The sequence below is a fragment of the Piliocolobus tephrosceles genome, chromosome 1, assembly GCF_002776525.5.
Source record: "Piliocolobus tephrosceles isolate RC106 chromosome 1, ASM277652v3, whole genome shotgun sequence".
NCBI classification, from domain to species: Eukaryota; Metazoa; Chordata; class Mammalia; order Primates; family Cercopithecidae; genus Piliocolobus; species Piliocolobus tephrosceles.
Window position 1 is genome coordinate 101,418,230 of NC_045434.1, and position 19,431 is coordinate 101,437,660.

Below are 19,431 nucleotides of genomic sequence, written 5' to 3' on the forward strand. Positions count from 1 at the left end.
AACTCCTGAGGCAAGAAGATATAAAAGCTCTGGAAACTGTGACAGGGACCACTGGAGACGCTGAAGAAGGCAGGGGCCCTCAGAGTCTTGGCTGCCAAACAGGTAATCCTCCTTGCGGTTGTTGATGGGGGACTTTCTTTAAACATCTGTTTTCCTCTGTTAGCTATTAGCCAGGTCGGAAATGACAAATCATATTTCTAGCGAGGCTTGTCAGGCTTTCTGTTGCTGTGTTGTTTGTTTTAAATTATTTACCTTCTTTTCTTCCTTCACTGTAAAGAGCATGGCTTTGGTGTCAAGCTGTTGAGTTAAATCTTGGCTCTGTAGTCTGGTAGCTCACTGCAACCTCTGCCTCCCAGGTTCAAGCGATTCTCCTGCCTCAGCCTCCTGAGTAGCTGCGATTACACCACCGCACCCAACTAATTTTTGTATTTTTTAATAGAGACAGGGTTTTGCCATGTTGGCCAGGCTGGTCTCGAACTCCTGACCTCAGGTGATCCACCCGCCTCGGCCTCTCAAAGTGCTGGGATTTCAGCCATGAGCCAGTACGCCTGGCCCAGTGCAGCTTACTTATGAACATGACATGTAGGCATTCGATGAATGCCAGTTCACTTTATTTGAGAGTTAGATTGTATGTTCAGATTTTTTAATCATAAAGTATGATTAAATGTGGATTCAATGAATTAACTCATTTTAATAATTATTTGGGAGGGAAATCCAGAACTCAGTTTCATACTTATATTAAAACAAAGCCCAGATAGATGAAAATAGAAGAGAACACTGATAAATAGTTTAACCTTATGGGACAGTAATGGGCAGTCTTTTGATATAAATTTAAAAAATATTTTTAAAAACATAAAAAATAATATTTTTGAAAATTTCAGAATGGCAAAAATTATAAGAGAAAAATACAAACTGAGAAATACTATTAGTAACACGTGAAATGCAATAAACATACAAAAAGGATCTCACAAATTGGAGAAAAAAATGAAATAGAAAAATGTGCAAAACTGTAAACTGAAAATTCACCAAATACAAAAAGCAAATCATTATATAAAAAGATGTTCAACTTCATTAGTAATTATAAAACATTTTAAAACATTAAGATTCTTTAATATACCAAAATTAACCAAAAATTTGACAAAATTAAGCATTCACTGGGAGCTTAGCGAACCAATCCTTTCAGTGCCCTATTAACGAGGTAAATGGCACAGCCCACACATTTAACAAAGGGTATTAAAATGACAATGTGCATGCTGTGTGATGCCACAACCCTACATACGAGAATTTATACTAAAGAAAAAAATAAAAATGCATGAAAGTTATGTGAGTGCAAGAAAATGTATTACAATCAATCTTTTTCCGAGAAACAAAACCAGGTTATAGGACGATATGATCCTATTTATATAAAATTGTACACGAAATATATCTGTAAGCTACTCATCAAATTATTTATCTCCTGGAGGTGGGGTTTGCTTCTTATTTTCTAGTTTTGCATTGATTTTCTAATAGCTCATGTGTTGTTTGCTAATGGGAAAAGATAAAGCCATGTTCTTTATTTTTAAAAATGATATCAACTAAGCGTAAAGGAAAGAATGCTGATGGAGTCAGATCCGCTTGTAGCTGGTGTCCATGAACAAATGGCTTCATACTTACTGACCTCAGGTTTTCTCATCTGTAAAATGTGGGTACTGGGCACTGTGCTCACGTTTAATTTTAACATTTAAAAATTCAATGTCGGCCGGGCGCGGTGGCTCACGCCTGTAATCCCAGCACTTTGGGAGGCCGAGGCGGGCGGATCACAAGGTCAGGAGATCGAGACCACGGTGAAACCCCGTCTCTACTAAAAATACAAAAAATTAGCCGGCGCGGTGGCGGGTGCCTGTCGTCCCAGCTACTCGGGAGGCTGAGGCAGGAGAATGGCGTGAACCCGGGAGGCGGAGCTTGCAGTGAGCCGAGATCTCGCCACTGCACTCCAGCCTGGGTGACAGAGCGAGACTCCATCTCAAAAAAAAAAAAAAAAAAAAAAAAATTCAATGTCGGAGCCACTCTATTGGATTTTCTTGACACAAAATGCCCATATCTGCCTTATCCGTGAGGAAGCTTGCCTTGGGCGCCTTCTGCTGGCTCTCCTGAAGCTAACAGGGGCGAGTGCTCGGTGGTTTACAAATTGCCTCCATTCAGACTGTGAAACTGTTCAGCTTGCTATAGTTAAATCTCTGGCACCGGCTCAGGAGGTCTTGCAGGTAAGAACAAAATCTCTTAAAAGTTTCTAACCTGTACATCTAACTTGAGATTCCCTTCATTATAAAGTCTGGATTTAGACAGGAAAATATTGTATTATTTTCCTCCATATGTGAGTCGGCATCTAGATTCCTGGGTCCTTCTCACCTGTTGCAAATGTGTTCAGATTTGCAGATCAAGGAGAACCCAGGAGTTTTAAAGAAGCGCTAGTAAGGTCTCTGAGATCCTTGCAGTAGCTACATCCTCAAGGGAGGAGGAAGATGGCTTCCAGAAGCATGCGGTTGCTCCTATTGCTGAGCTGCCTGGCCAAAATAGGAGTCTCGGGTGGTGAGTATCCATCAGGTAGCTGGAACCGAGCCACAGCCAGTGTTCACACAGCCCATGTGGGACACCCTTCCATTCACCCACAAAAACATGTAGGAACTGCAGGAAATAGGTTTTTAAACATGGAGATGAAAAACAAAGACAAGTACTAAAAAATTCAAGGGCTCTAGAATCCAACAAAACCCAATTCCATATGATTATAACCCATACTTAAATCATCAGTTAAGTGTAAGTTATAACATTAATTTAGCAAGTTTATTGTGAAGGGCAGAGATAATGTGTTTAAAACACCTGTTGCCTAGCAGATTGTCAATAAGTCATAGCCATAATCAGAATTCCTCAATGCTTATGCACTGCTTTACCATTTGAGCATTATTAGGGATTCCAGTTTGCAAGGGACCTAGAGTCGAGTTGGAGAGATGGTGCTTAAACATTTATAGATCACACATCAAGTGCAAAGTAACATGGCAACAAAGTGAGTAGCAATATTGTGGAATCCACCAATAGAGAAAGCAGGGGAGGAACATTGTACAAGTGAGCTAAGAAAAAATGTCATAGAATACCAGAAATGGAAGGAAATGAAATGTGATCTCAACTGGTGTAGTTTCTTTGTTCTATTCACAAGGAAAATGGATTCCAGAAAAGGGTAGAGATTTGCCCAACGTCACACAGTAAGACTAAGTGATGTTTGGGCTTCTAGTGCCTTTCACAGTCTCATGTGGCCTTGCTGGGTGTTGGGCATGTAAGAGTGAGTGAAGAATCCATGTTTGAGCATTGCCTCTGTTGAGAAGAGGGCTTCCAGAGGGGTACAGTGCTGTCTGTTAACTTAGCACTGCTACTGCTGGGGAATGCCCTTGGCCAACTGTAGGATGGTCTGGAAGGAAATATGAAGAGAAGCAAGGTTCTTTGGGCATCCTCTTGGCCCCTATGGCTGTAGTTGGTGGTCCTAGTCGTAGCTTACCCTTAATATGTCCTCCATGGCTCTTTGCCTTCAACCCTACACCTGTTCGCTGAACTATCTCAGGCTTCTCAGGACCTGTGGAACTCAGCCATGTGAGAGAAACCGTACAAGAGAGTGCAAGGCTCTGAGGGGCTGCTTTTGAGCCCCTCCTGCAGAGCTGTCTCTGTGGCCATTTCTACATGGCCTGGTGGTTCCCTGCCACTCTTGTTCTGTGCTGACTTCAGGTCTCCTTAATGAAACTTGAAATTTGCCCAAGCTATATCCTGGGGAATGTGATACAACCCTCTTCCCACCCCTGAGATCTCACTAACCTCTCTGGCTTCTCTCCTGAGGAGGAAATGCAGACACAACATTCACCACAGATCCTTCAATTTCTCTTTTCCAGGTAGATCTCCTTCCCAGCTGTAGAAGGACATTCTACTTATTTTTACTATTATGGTGGATCCTCCCTTATGACATATCCTAAATGTTCTTTGCACTGCCCTACTTAAGAGAAATAGAGGGGACTTAGAAATTGATTTTCTCTCTCAGTGAATATTAGACTCTTGTTGCTTCCACAGTGAGTTCTTTGTCCTGATACCTGCCCTTCACCTGAAGTAATTCATGGCATTAATTCAGTGAGCAGGGAGACATAGAGCAACATCATTTATGGACACTAAAAAAACTTCATCTGGCTTATCTTTTCAAAACTATTACATAATAATGATGATGGGTGTTAATAGTTTCAGGTTTTAACTAGCTACTGTTTATCGAACAATTCCTATACACTAAGCTCTGTGCTAATCACTGTATGTGAGTTATCTTAATTAATCCTCCCAACAACTGTGTGAAGAAGGCATATATTGTTGATCCCACTGTACAGACAAGAAAAGTAAAGCTAAAAGAGACTAAATCACGTTTCTAAGGTCACACATGTAATAAGTGATGGAGTAGAAAGAGTATTAGAGTCGTCCAGGCAAGACGTTGGAAGCTGAAACCTCTTGACAATGCATGTGTAGAGATGAGGGGCTCTAGCACCATGTGAGGTGGGGTCAAGGTTCTAAGGCCACCATGGAAACATTGACTTCTCTCCCAGTTTCCACCGCACTCCACATCTGGATAACCTCAGTAGTTTACTCACCCTTGTGAGGAGGTTCCCTTCTCTGTACAATGGAAATGGTTATCCACACCTATCTCTCAGGGAGGCTCTGGTAATTAAACAAAATAATCTCAATGAATGTGCTTGACCCATATAGGATTTAAAGCATTAACTTGAGCATCATTACTAAGATGACTAAGACTTGGAGTCAGACTGTCTGTCTGGGGTCAAATCTTGCTTTTATCATTTATTTGCTGTAGGATCCTGGGACATGATGACTTCTTTCTGCCTTTGCTTCTTCATCTGGACCATAGGAATAATGACAAGATTATTATGAAGATGATTAGAATATATGTAAATGGTCTGGACCTGCCTCGGGTACACAGTAAATGCTCAATAAATGTGTGGAGTAAGGCCGGGTGCGGTGGCTCATGCCTGTAATCCCAGAACTTTGAGACACCAAGGCGGGTAGATCACTTGAGCCCAGAAGTTCGAGATCAGCCTGGGCAACGTGGTGAAACTCTGTCTCTACTAAAAAAAAAGTACAAAAAACTAGCCTGGTATGGTGGGTGCTCCCAGCTACTCGGGAGGCTGAGGTGGGAGGACCACCTGAGCCCAGGAAGTCGAGGATGCAGTGAGCTGAGATGGTATCGCTGCACTCCAGCCTGGGCAATGGGAGTGGGGTAGCAGAAGGCAGAGCCACAGCACAGCAGAGCGGCTGTTAGTTGCATATCTAGGAGCTAAAATGTCTCCACCAGGGGGCTCACAGCCATAGCTGCAACATTGCAGAGTGTGGGGCAGAGGGGAGGGGAGAGAGATGAAGGGAGGAAGGATGAGGGGGAGAAAAAGAATGAGAAGCAGGGAACAGACAGTCATAGGCAAGGAGGGACACACATAGGCAGAGAGACAAAACAGACAGAGAGTACAAATACAGGGAGAGAACGGACAGATGCATAGAAAGTCAAAGACGGAGATGCACAGACAGAGAAAACTGAACACAGAGAGAGGGTCAGACAGAGAGCAACACTCAGAGAAACACAAAGAGAGTCAGAGAAAGGACAGAAAGAGAAGAGAGAGAGTCGTGATTGTCTGGGCTCCAGCATGGTCTTGGGTCTTCTTCACTCTGACCACTCTGACCCTCCAAGTCCTCCGCGTGTGTCCCTAGGCCCTCTGCTTTCACGGCTTGGATCCAGGGGAAACAGGGACCATGGTGGTAGAGGGTCTGTGCTAATATATTTGCTCACAGAATGCCAAGGAGAGTTGCTTCAGAAGGCACAAGACCAAACCAGGAGCCCCAGGTGTGATGCCAGGGGTCTTTGTCCTCGGGCCAAAGATCAGAGATTTGGGTTCCTCTTTGCCACCTCTTTCAGAACAGTCTCACCGGTATTACAACGGAAGGCATGTTTTCGCAGCTGTCCCTTTCTGAAATTCAAGCCCGTGTCATGTCTGCCCTCTGGTAATCAATGGCCAGCCTTCTCTTAAGAAGATCAACTTTTCCTTGAAGTGCAAGGATTTCTCTTCCTCCTGATAAAATAATCGAGGCAGCCCAGTTAATTATTTCTGCTGCTAAGTTTTGAATTTCTTATTTTTATAAAGGTTGGGAGGGCTGGTAGCAGTAATATAGATTTTTAAGTCATAGAGAACTGGATCTGCAAAGCAGCTTTTCTATCTTTCTTGGGCAGATGACCACCCTGAGCCTGTTTCCTCACCTCCTCAAGCAATCTTGATAAAAATACAATACGGATAAAACACTTAACATGGTGCCTGGCACCAAGAAAGCACCTCGCAGGGTGAGGGGCAGAAAGGGGAGGGGAGAGAGATAGAAAAGTGAGCAAGAAGGGGGAGAAAAAAGAAGGAGAGCAGAAAACAGACAGTCGTAGACAAGGAGGGACACACAAAGACACAGAGACAAAAGAGACAGAGATGGAGAGTACAAAGACAGGGAGAGAACAGAGAGCTGATAGAAAGTCAAGCATATTATTTACAAAAGCTGGTGACAGTGGCACTAGTAGTAATAGCAATGGCATAAAGGCTGCGTTTTATTTATCATAAAATTATATTCATATTTCTGAATGTAGTAGAAGATGAAGCATTTAAATACATGAATATCTTTGCTGTTTGTTTGTAGTATATTTGACATACTCACTGAAACCTTTCCTGCCTTGCCTTAGCTAGGTTGGTCATTATTCATTATTCACAGATACCAGGAATAGCACATACAAAGGATCTAAAGCTACACTGAGCATTCATGTTCCAAGATGGAGCTGGGACTGTGGCATAGAAGCATGTGGCTGGATAGGGGCATACAGCCAGGTTATAAAATCTCTTACATGCTAGATGAGCAGAGAGCTCCTCTGAAAGCAATGGGGAGCCCTGGGAGATGTACAGGCAGGGGCTGAAATAAAACAGAAGAGTGGGGCAAATAAGAGACAGTAGTATCATTTGAATGAGGAGAGAAAAAATACTGTTATGACAGCTGCAGTCTGTGGACGTCCCCTATGGAAGGAAACACTTTTGCACCCATCATGGTGTCAGAAGGTAGCCACATGGTCACAAAGCCTACACTTGCTAGCTTGACATCCCCTTGATCACCTGGTGCCTCTGTACATCCAGTCATCTCCCCCTCTTTATAAACCTTCAGATACAGCGACATTGCCCATTCACCAGTTGACTAGCAGGAAAATCATGTGCCTCCCTGAATCATGGATTCCTTTGCTTCTAAGCCCTGGCTCTTTCCTATTTCTGCCTGGTTGCCTGATGGACACCCTGTATCTTAAGCCCTTAAGGCAGACTTAAGTGCTTGCTGTTTCTATGCATGCCCTCACATTCCTGATTCCTTTGCCTAAAATGTTCCCTCCCCCAGTACTGACACATAGCCCACCTATGCTCAAGTTCCAGTCAAGTTACCATGTAACCCGTCCCTTGTCTCCCAGGCCAAAGTGACTTCTCCCTCCTTGGAATGCCCCAAACTACCAATTTATGTCCCTCATCCACTCTTGTGATGCCTTAAATCATAGTTGCTTGACCTTCACTACTAATACAAGATTCCGTCAGCTGCTGAGAATCTATTCCAGTTACGTGCGTCTATCTAGTCCAATTATGTACGTGTGTCTATTCCAATTATGCATTCCAGAACTGGGGAGATAACCACAGCATGGGTTTAGGGGACCCACTGGACTCGCTGGACCCACTGTGAGGCAGATCAAGCTAAAACTCCATTGATCACCTGACTTCCATAACCCCTACTCTGACTGGACCGCAGTGACATTTTCTTGGAATTAGTGTCAGTTCAGAGGCAGTGTCCAGTAATTGCAGAAACACAGTCACACTGGTAAAAGGCCTTAGGTCCCTTTGGGAAAGGCCAGAAGAAGGGTAAACTGTATACATTTTTGGCAGTGTAGCAGGAATCTTCATGAAGGGACTCTCTTCATTCAAGGGGTTCCTGATTGCAAACTGTATCAAGTCTGGGAATTGATTGTTTTTGCTATCATAACGTGCAATTGCCTTTTGTTTATGTGCAGATATCATCGTGAGACCCAGCTGTGCTCCTGGATGGTTTTACCACAAGTCCAATTGCTATGGTTACTGCAGGAAGCTGAGGAACTGGTCTGATGCCGAGGTAAGAAATTTGCCACCTGCTTGGCCTGGGCTTTCTAGAGCAAAGGACCAGTCAGAGCTCCAGATCTCATTTGATTCAGGATCAAGTGTCCTTCCTGGGCACTATGAAGAGAAGCCCCTTTGGCTGGTGAAATGGAGAGAAGACGGTTGTGTGTTCACTCATTCAATTCCGTAAGCATTGCTGAAGCAGGTGCTGTATGCCAGACCCTAGATGGGCTACAAGCACATATGGATACATAGGAAATAGCCCCTACCCTCAGCAAGCTCACTGTCAGTAAAGGAGACAGAAACACATCAATCAAAGGAGGAAGAGAAGATGAGGAATTCACAGAAAGGATAATGGAGTTGCTATAAGAGATTTACCAGAGAGAGGGGTGTGTAGACACGCCTGGAGCAGACACCTTGGAGCCGCCAACAGAAGGTGAAGCAGTCCAAGAAACTGTGGAAACTTTTCCACTGCTCTACACAGTCCACAAACATGTCCATTTTATTTCATTGAAGCTTTGTCTGAGAGATAACCAAATAGACAGTCAAAGTAAGTTATCTCAGCCACTTGTGGGGAGTCCATGCTGCCAAATTGTGATTAACTGGGGGAGTCATATGGGTACATTTGGCATGATCTGGGCCCATGCGGTCTTAGAATCCCTGTATAAAACTAGACAACGAAAAACAGAAAACAAACAAACAAAAACAAGAATGAAGTACCTACCACATGCCAGCTACTGAGGCTATGAACGTATTCTCTGGCCTTAGAAAGCCCAGGGTTAATGTGACATTGAAACAGAACATTTCAATGCAGCATGAGTATAAATGACTTGCCCAAGTTTACACTGAGAATAACTGACGCAGCAACCCCAGCAGAGTCTGAGCTGAGTCCTGAATAATTGTATAAAAAGGGGAGAGAAACGGAGTGAAGAAAGGGCTTCCCAGACTCTGTCCCTGGAAAGAAAATGAGCTCGTGGAGAGGAATAGCCTTTCTCTGTGAAAACAAAGAGAACAAAGAGGAAGATGTCTGGGAACCGTGGAGTAATAGAGACCTGAGTTTACATCACTACTCTGCAACTCACTAGGTACCTCCCTTTACCTGTTTCCCTACTGGAAAGTGGGATAATACTTTTTACTTCATGGACTTGTCAGGAGGATTCATTAAAACAACTTGCATAAAGCCTATGGCACATGGTAGACGCCAATTCAGGGTCTCAAGAAAGAACAGCCACAGGATTGACACTGAACCTTAACAAAGTTAACAGGACCAGGATGCAGAGGGGGTGCTGGGACGGTGAGGCCAAAGGGGACCCCTCAAACCCAACAAGGGCTATGAGGCTCCCTGATTCCTCACCAGGGTTGCTACTGCCCTTGGCTCTTGAGACCCCTGGAAGCTGATGGAGGCAACGTGAGAAGCACATGGACATGCGACCTTGAGCTTGAGAGGCAGAGGCCTGAGTTCTAGTTACAGCTCCAGCAGTACCAGTTGTGTGGACTGGGAGGGAGGCTATCACGTACATACTCCAAGCCTGTTTCCCCTTCTGACACAGGATCTTTTGTGGCTGGCACCCAGTGGGCACTCAATAAATGCTCTCTGGTCATCTGACTGGCATGCCTCATGGGCCTGAGAATTAAATAGAATTACAGTGAAGCATGCTGGTATTGTAAGTGGTTTGTAAGTGTGCGGACTAAATTATTAAATAGTAATCAGATCTAATCTTGGGTAAATTAGTAAAAGCAAGAATGGGAGCAGTAAAAACCTATGCAACCCAAACTAAAATTGTATTGAATTAATTCAATTTCTTGTCATGTAACACAACCTCAGAAGAGAACAAAATAAAGTTTATATATACATGCCCATATATAAACATTTAGCTTGTTTAATCGAACAATTAGGGCCGGGCGCGGTGGCTCAAGCCTGTAATCCCAGCACTTTGGGAGGCCGAGACGGGTGGATCACGAGGTCAGGAGACTGAGACAATCCTACCCTGAAACCCCATCTCTACTAAAAATACAAAAAACTAGCCGGGCGAGGTGGCGGGCGCCTGTAGTCCCAGCTACTCTGGAGGCTGAGGCAGGAGAATGGCGTAAACCCGGGAGGCGGAGCTTTCAGTGAGCTGAGATCCGGCCACTGTACTCCAGTCTGGGTGACAGAGCGAGACTCCGTCTCAAAAAAAAAAAAAAAAAAAAAAAAAAGTGAACAATTAGGTTTCTGGTTACAGAACAAGAATTTGTCATGTCATGTGTTTCATACAATCCTTAAAACAGTGAGTGATTACCATTTATTCACCCACAAGAAAAATTCAGATTGCATGGCCTTGGATGTGAAAGAAGACAGCACTTTTGCAAAGCACCTCAGAAGGAAAAATTTGGGATCGATATGCAGACATACAGGAGTAAGACAGATTTGGGATTAGAGCTGAAAGTTTTAAAAGTTGCAACAAAGTGGATAGTTACATATCTGCCTCTAGTGCCCAGGAAACCCCCAAATCCAACCAGATTGAGGAAAGGCAAAGGGGTGGGCACATTCACCTTCAATCGGCAGGAATTCTCCACCAGCACAGAGAGCCGTCTCCTCTCCTCTGGAGGATCACCTCACATGTTTAGGCAATTGATCCATGCCCATTCACTAGCAAGTCAAAATAAGTTACAGACCACTGCTTACAATTTACAATGTGTTATTCTTATGTAACATAGGCTAATAATAATTTAAAATAAACACAATGTACGCTTAGGAATTAGGGAGAGCTGGGCTCTCTTCCTGTGTCCAGTTGCCCTTTCCTGATCCTCTGTCTCCCCATCTGTAAACTAAAGGTGGGCCCCGTCTCCTTGGGCTGCTGTTAGGACGGAATGGTGGGGTGCCCAGTGTATTGGGGGTGTCCCGCGAAGAGCACTGCCGTAACGTCTGTTCTCTGAGGCACATTGTGTTCACATTCTGACACTTCTGAAATCAGGTGTGTGCTACCAACACGCTGTGTCACCGTGTGTCATAGATTCATTGACAGTGATTTTATTTTCTTTCTTCATGGGACATAAAATAATGCCACATTTTACAATCAGCGGTTTCTTAGATCTGTTGAAATGCAGTCTTATAACACAATAGGTCTCATGACAGGTCCTAGGTAGCAGTAATTATTTTACAGATGAAGAAACTGAGCCTCAGAGAGGTGAAGTGACTTGTCAAGGTCACATATGCCTCTGAGAGGCAAGACCAGGACCCCGGGCACGTCCTCAGACCCCCAGTCTCTCACCCTGGCCTTGCACTGCCTCTTTCTCGAGACCGAACGCTGCGGTAGTTGTGTTCTCTCCCAGGCTGGCAGGAAGCCTTCTGTGGGGTTTAGAGCACTCTGTGCGGAGGAAGTGGGGGCTGCGTGAGTCCCTCCTGCTTGGTACACTAGCATTCTGAGGAGAGGGCTGTGCTTTAAATATGCAGGCATCATTAACAGGACCTCTCCTGTACGTAGCTCGAAAAGGGAGCCCACCTGGCATCTATCCTGAATGTAAAGGAAGCCAGCACCATAGCAGAGTACATAAGTGGCTATCAGAGAAGCCAGCCTGTGTGGATTGGCCTGCACGACCCACAGAAGGTAACCTCAGACTTGGCCACAAAGGCCTTCTTGGGAAAGCCAGGCTGGCATCCTCTTTTTTGAGGAATGGCCTCCCAGCCTATAACAGGCACACAGCGGGTGGATCTTCTCCAGATGTGCCTCCAGCTGGCAGAGACCAAGGCCTCAAGGTCAGGGGCCCAGTTCTGGCCCTCAGTGGAGGATATGATTTAAACGTATAGATCTTTGTCTAATAAAGGCCCTCCTGAAAGGCAGAACACAAAATCATCAGCTTTCTAAAGCCTTAACAAGTTTGTGTGTGTGTGTGTGTGTGTGTGTGTGTGTGTATGTACACACGGGCCTATTATGAGACAGATCAATCAAATCTCCATTGGATCTTGAGTTAAAGTTGAAAACTTTCAGCTAGCCTTTTTTTTTTTTTTGATGTTCTAATTTTCTTTATGTTATCCTTGATGCTTTTCACTGTAACTTCCTGTTCTTTTCATCAATACCTTATTGTAAGAAATGACATGAGCGGTCTTTGTAAGGAACAGCTGTTGTTGAGGTCTAGGTGTGGGGTCTTCAGTTCACAGATTCTTGGTGGGGCTTCTTTAGTTGACTCAAACAAACACAGGGAACATAGAGCGGGAACCCCCATACTTCCTGCTTCTTAATAAAACTGAGGATACCACACATTCATCACCCTCTTTCATGAATATGTATGTGCTCATCCCTTAGTATTTGTCTATAAATATCTTATGGCTTTTTCTCTTTTTGAATATTATGTTACAGAAAAACTAATAATCCTTTACCGTAGTTGTTACAAATATTTTATACAATTATTTCGTTTTTAAGGTCATTTATTTGACTATCAGAAATTTTGCATTTTTATGTATTCACATTGCTATCAGTCAGAACCCTGTCATTCAGATGGAATAAATACTTACATCTATTTCTATTTCTTGCAGTAATATTGGTAACGTTTTCCTATTAGTGGTTGGGTGGAATGACTTTCTCTTTTTCCTTCTTTAAGCATTTCTGCACTTTCCCAACGTTTGCAATGAAAACATGTTTTAAAGGGGACTGAAGGGACTTCCTTGGCTGTGGCAGGTGGATTGCTGAGCTGTACGCCTCTCCATCTCCTGTTGTTGCAGAGGCAGCAGTGGCAGTGGATTGATGGGGCCATGTATCTGTACAGATCCTGGTCCGGCAAGTCCATGGGTGGGAACAAGCACTGTGCTGAGATGAGCTCCAATAACAGTAAGTTCTAATGCACCACCCCTCACCACTTCTCAGTGCGCAGACCCTTCCCTTTACCGAGTAAGGGCAAAAATAGACACAGGGGACTCCTGCCCTCTCCACTAACAGTAAGTTCTAATGCACCACCCCTTACCACTTCTCAATGCGCAGACCCTTCCCTTTACCTAGTAAGAGCAAAAATAGACACAGGGGACTCCTGTCCTCCCCGTTCCACACCAACAACTCTTTTCTCCAGCAGGGCAGTGGCCTTGCCACAGACATTGGTTACCAACCTTCAGTCCTTTGTGATCACTTTACTGTCTTTGTCATATCAATGTTCCAGCTGTTGTTATTTACTCAATATTTTCTTTAAATCCATATATTTTTTTCTGAAATACACTTATTTTAAAATCACATTCTATACCATAAGGGGGATATATATCCCATTTTGGGAAACCCAGACTACAGGGAGTAAATACATGCGGTGAAAATAGATAAATCTCTTCTGACTTCTCTAAAATGAGGGTTTGCCATGAGTCCTGGAAAGCCGGGCTTTGCCTCAGTTCTTCCCTCCTGTTTCCCTGAATCCTGTCCCCAGAATGCAGTGGCCTGAAACTCAGTGCAGGCTGCACACACTTGCGTGAGCCTCCTCCTTTCCCTGGCCTGCTTTCATTCTTTGTCTTTATGCTCATGAGTTAGATTTTTCAGCATTCATACTGGTGACACCTTGGGCTGGGTACTTCTTGGTTGTGGGGGCTATCCTGTACTTTGCAGGAGGTTGAGCAGCATCCCTGGTCTCTAATCGGTAGGTGCCAGTAGCACTCTTCCTCCCAGGTCATGAAAAATATCTCCAGGAATGACCAAGTGCTTCCTGTGGAGGGCAAATTCACCGCCTGGTGAGAACCATGACGAATAAGCGGTGTAGAAAACTTCAGCTGTACAAGATCACAGAATATTAAAGAATACTCAACGCCAAAGGTCATATACCTGAGAATATCCCAGTGGGTCTAATAGGCCATCATAGTGACACCAGGACCCCCTGCCAGTCAAGAAGTCAGCCTGGGGCAGGCCTGGGCTGAGGTCTCAGCTATTGGGCTGGGGAAGGGAGGGACTCAGCCACCCCCAGCAGAACATGGGGGAAGTTTAATGTTTTCTGAGGAATAAACTTACAAGAAGGAAAAAGAGAGTGAGAAAACTTCCTAACAGCACGAGGCAAAGAGCAGACACGATGAGACACACTCTGAGGAAAACCCTCCGAGATAAACAGCCAGAGAGGGGATTTTCACAGACCGGTGAGAGCACAGCTGCTGCTGTTCAAGGCAGAAGTCAGCTCAGATGGAAAGAAGACAATCAAAACCAATAGGCAGAGGCTTCCAACAAGTGGATTTTTATTCTAATCAAGGAAAACAATGTTGAACAGTTAGCACTGCTCACACACATAACGAGCTACCCAGGAAGCAGTGAGAAACTTTACAGCCAGAGTTAACCAAGCAAAAGGTGGATACTGTAGTTTTTAGTGCAGTTGACGCATTAAAAGTGTTAGAAGCGAGGCTCCATGGCACAAAAGAATCAAATGAGGAACAATTGTAAAAATCCCAATATCAGGGATTCACTTTTCAGACCTGCAACATCAGACTTTCTGGGGCTGGAGGCCAGACTTGGTTTGGGAGCAGTAGACCAGATGCCTCCCCAAGTCCCTCACATTCCCCAGATTCTGACATTCCCACTGGACAAAGTTCTCAAACAAAAGTCCTTTCGCTGTGAGTCGATGATCACATCAGCAAACTTCAGTAGCGAAGTTGCCTCTGTTGTGGGGATGGGAACCAGAAGACTGAAGCTCTCTGGGAACAGCACGTGTTTGGGTTCCTTTCCTTTCCCACGGTTACTCACCCAGCTCGTGGCTGTCAGAACACTGGCTCTCAAGGCAGAAAAGCACAAGGAATGAAGCAAGGATTTGAGGAAAACTGGTGGAAGGTACAGTTTAAAAGCACATCCCCCTCAGCCACATCAGTACAATGGATTTTGTTCCCCACTCTGTTTCTAATTTTTTTACATTCAAAATGTATATAATATTAATGCCCCAATACACAGCCACACACACATTCTTGTTCTGTCTCTGTGACAGAGCTATTCTTTTTTTATATCTCTTTAGAAAGAATTTCAGAGCATTTTACTTGGTGTGTTTCTTTCTCACCCTTTCTGACCCTCCCCTTTACATCAGAATGTGTTTTGTGACTCTGGAAAATTGCAGCTTGCAATGTTTCCTGACGTTTTGCTGGTCCACTTTGAGACATTTAATAATGATAAGTGGGATTTTGCAGTTTGAAAAGAAATTTCATATTCAGTATACAGTGAGGTCAAGAGCATGGGTTCTGCATTCTGAATGCCCAGGGTAGAATCCCAGCTCCTCCTAACTGAGCTGTGTGACCCTGTGCAGATCTCTTACTTCTCTGTGCCTCAAATGCCTCTTTATAAAAAGGGCGAAATAATCGTCCTAATCATCTGAATACATGTGGCGTGTTTATCATGTGCAAGCTAGGCTCATGGCTCCGTGGCCTGGAGGAGAGGGAAAGTAAGGTCTCTCACTCACCTTTCCCTACACTCTGCCTCTGGTGAGGTGGGAAAAGTAGACCTCTCTAGCTTAGTGCCCGTGGTGAGCTGTGCTGTGCTTGATTGTTTGAAGTTGCTGTACTAGCTTATCCACAGGCTTAATGGGCAGCAACCTCAAAAGGACCGGCTGATGAGTCAGTCTCAAGCCCAGCCCATGGCCTTGTGCCATATTCTCTTTGCCCCACACTGTGAAAGTACCCACAGGCTTGCAGGGCCCATTTCATTTACACTCTGTGGCCCCTGCGCTGAGCACTATGGATGCAGGCATGGGCAGGCCCCATCCTCTGTGGCTCCTGAGAACTAGGAGTCGAGGGGGGCACACCTCACCTCCTCCTCTCCCCAGAGCTCTCACCCACCCCACACACACTGGGAACAGGGTCAGATCTGCAGGTCAGGGCCCAAGCAGACACCTACCCAGGGAACAACTCCTCACTCTGCTGCAGACACCCATGGATGACAAGTGACGCTGTGGAGCTTGGCTTCTGGGAGGGAAACAGCTGGATCTTGCCTCAAAAATACTTCAGTCCTTCAAAAGGCCACCTCCGCCTTGGGCTCAGTCCTTTTTCATAAGCAGATGGCCTGTTGGGATGTGAATGGCTTTAGCGGCTTTCAGTTCTTTTAACTTTGAACAGGAGCTTCTTAGAGCCTAGGAAAGGCCACTCTCAGATCCTCACTGCGTCCTGCTTCAACACAAGAGCCCCTCATTCTCAGTTGATTCATGTCAACCCCTGCCTTTCCTCAAAAGCAGTGCTGGAGTGGAACTTTTGCCATGGTGTGTGACATTTAAAGTGTTTTTCTTTCATTGGGAAAGTTAGTATCTGTCTTAAGGTTCTCCAGGGAAACAGAAGCAGTTGGATATTTATATAGAGAGACAAATATTTACTTTGAGGAATTTGCTCACGCAGTTGTGGGGGCTGTCAAGTCTGAAAACCACAGGGCAGGCCAGCAGCCTGGAAATTCTTGCAGGAGTTAATGTTGTGGTCTTGAGTCCAAAGACATTCTGGAGGCAGAATTTCTTCCTCTTTGGGAGACCAGGCTTTTCTCTTAAGGCCTTCAATCGATTGGAGGAGGCCCACCCACATGATGGAGGGTCATCTGCTTTACTCAAAGTCTACTGACATTTAAACATTAATCACATCTAAAAAACATCTTCATAGCAATCAAACAACTGTACACCATAGCCTAGCCAAGTTGACACCTAAAGTCAACTGTCATATCACCTTATCTATAACTCCAAGAAAAACACCCGGATAACTCTGACAAGCTCAGTACAGGACTGAATGGATTTAAATGTCTGTTTATTTTCTTACAGACTTTTTAACTTGGAGCAGCAACGAATGCAACAAGCGCCAACACTTCCTGTGCAAGTACCAACCGTAGAGCAAGAATCAAGATTCTGTTAACTCCTGCACAGCCCCGTGCTCTTCCTTTCTGTTTTCTGCTAGCCTGGCTAAATCTGCTCATTATTTCGGAGGGGAAACCTAGCAAACTAAGAGCGATAAGGCCCCTACTGCACTGGCTTTTTTAGGCTCAGTGACAGAAACTTTAGCAATGGCACAGTAGTGGCTTCTAGCTCTAAATGTTTGCCCCACCATCCCTTTCCACAGTATCCTTCTTCCCTCCTCCCCTCTCTCTGGCTGTCTTGAGCAGTCTAGAAGAGTGCATCTCCAGCCAATTGAAACAGCTGGGTCTTTGACCATAAGAAGTAAAGATTTGAAGACAGAAGAAGAAACTCAAGAGTAAGCTTCTAGCTGCCTTCAGCTTCTACACCCCTCTGCCCTCCCTCCATTGCCTATACCCCACCCCAGCCACTCAACTCCTGCTTTTTTTTTTTCCTTTGGCCATGGGAAGGTTTACCAGTAGAATCCTTGCTAGGCTGATGTGGGCCATACATTCCTTTAATAAACCATTGTGTATATAAGAGGTTGCTGTGTTCCAGTTCAGTAGTGGTGAAAGTGGAAAAGTGAAATAAGACCAAGAAATACACCCAAGTGCTTCTTCGTCTCCTTCATTTGAGTCTCTGCCTCCTCCACCCCAGCAACAGCACTGGTTCAAGGAGAGGAGAGATGCAGGTGACCTGCCTGCCAACTTCTGAGCAGGGTTGGGAAAGTGGGTGCTATTTAATTGTGAGTGCTTCTCAGCTTATGAGGGGGATGACAGTCACAGCAGGTATGGTGGAGCTGACCTGGACCCTGGACACTCATCTCCCCCACTGCCACTGACAACCTGTGTGGCCTTGTGTGACTCTCTTTGCCCTGTGAGGTTTGGAATGGCTTACGGGGTGGTTACTTCAATAATGAGGAGGTGATTTTGCCTGCAAACAGATACATGACTCCCTAGGTCATGAATCTGCATGGTCATGTAAAAAGAAGCAAATATGGACTCAATGATTACAGCGTATGGCTGCGGTATGATCACATTCGCATTCCTTAGAGGGAAATGCCACCAGACAGAAGAGGCCATGTGGGTTGGCCGTGCAGTTCAGGCTGTGTGGATCGCCACTTGCTTTATCCATGATGTGCTGCCAACTGGCAAACACACCAAGTCTTATTCCCTAGTCTGAGAACACTCCCCTCTCATATTAGCGGGCTAAGACCAGCTACTGAGTGCTGGCTGAAAGAAGAGTAAAAAGAAAGGGGAAATGGAAGACACAGAGCCTCGGCCCTAACCAGTTCTCCTTCTACTCTCCCTTCCTTTCTTCTTCCTTCATCCATCACGCCCTTGTTATTCTTCTGGTTGTCAAAGAGGAAAACACCAGAAAGAATGTATTGCTCCTCTCAAGTATAAAAAGGCTGGATAATCCAAAAGATAACTCTCCTAATAGTGATATTTCAGAGAAGGTAACAGGCAAATGGCAAAGGATCGTTCTTTCAAAGCATATAGTTACCTTCAGCAAAACTGCAATCACCAACTTCCAAGGGGGTTCTGGGCAAGTCACTGTCAGAGAAACAAACAAAAGTATCAGACTGCATGATAGAGATAAAAGATAAATTGGGAATACCAGACTATTAAGAACAACAATAGAACCCTGTTGGAACAAGTGCCAGATTCTGCGGTATTACCTGTAAGAACCGAAAAAAATGCAAAGGAAATATGGCTGAGAATATTTCAGAAAGGTAGAAGCTCTCAGTTTTTTCTGACTATGGCACATATGAAAGTTAAAAAAAAAAACACCATAGCCCACCTCCCTCTCCTAATTTATTTGCTTTTTCAAGAGGAAAAATTCCTCATGATAACAAAGAAGTGGAGATGAACAGAATAAAAATCCAAAAAATTACAGATAGCAAATCTACTAAGACAAAATAAAGTCAAGTCATTCTATAAATATTTACAATATATAAAAATATTTACAATATATTTAGAAATAGTTCCAATTAAAGAGCATCACCAACTTAAGATCATCTTGGTGATGTAATAATAACAAGGATCCCTCCCTGAAATTGCTGAAATGCTGACAGTCTGCATGTGCACATATGCTGGGGAAGGCATGGATAAGAAGTCACCTATCTTATTGGAAGGCTGGGATAGTACGGAGTTAATTCTAGAACTGTCATGACTATCATTTATGTATGTAAAATTTTAATAATCCTCAATAATTCACTGAGTGGATATATCATTCAACACATCTTTATTTAATGCATACTGTGTTCCAAGAACTCATTTTAGAAGCTGAGAATCCATCAGTGAGCAAAACAGATAAAATTCCTTGCAATCATCCACTCCCCATCCCTTTCATCAGGGATGGGGAGTGGATATAGACAAACAACAAACTAAATAAGTAAAGGACAGAGTATGGGATGATGACAAGAGCTGTGGTGAAAACATAAAGC

General features: G+C 44.3%; 1 protein-coding gene across 2 annotated transcripts; it reads left to right on the forward strand.

Annotated features, from left to right (window-relative positions):
• Positions 1 to 15: 15 nt before the first annotated feature.
• On the forward strand, positions 16 to 17,524 carry REG4 (regenerating family member 4). 2 transcript variants are annotated; one of them, XM_023222729.1, is made up of 6 exons: positions 16 to 102; positions 2,408 to 2,568; positions 8,126 to 8,223; positions 11,672 to 11,794; positions 12,907 to 13,016; positions 16,914 to 17,524. In XM_023222729.1, exons 2-6 carry the CDS (start codon positions 2,502 to 2,504, stop codon positions 17,002 to 17,004), a joined length of 489 nt encoding a protein of 162 aa, XP_023078497.1. In that variant the 5' UTR covers positions 16 to 102; positions 2,408 to 2,501; the 3' UTR covers positions 17,005 to 17,524. The 2 variants fall into 2 exon arrangements, with proteins under 2 accessions (XP_023078497.1, XP_023078498.1); XM_023222730.2 differs by having other exon boundaries at positions 12,907 to 13,012.
• Positions 17,525 to 19,431: the final 1,907 nt, after the last annotated feature.

Excerpts from the sequence above, each read along its gene's own strand:
- REG4 (XM_023222729.1), top strand. The coding sequence starts at position 2,502 with ATGGCTTCCAGAAGCATGCGGTTGCTCCTATTGCTGAGCTGCCTGGCC. Across the intron at positions 2,569-8,125 it reads CAAAATAGGAGTCTCGGGTG|ATATCATCGTGAGACCCAGC; the intron begins GTGAGTATCCAT and ends GTTTATGTGCAG. Across the intron at positions 11,795-12,906 it reads GCCTGCACGACCCACAGAAG|AGGCAGCAGTGGCAGTGGAT; the intron begins GTAACCTCAGAC and ends CTGTTGTTGCAG.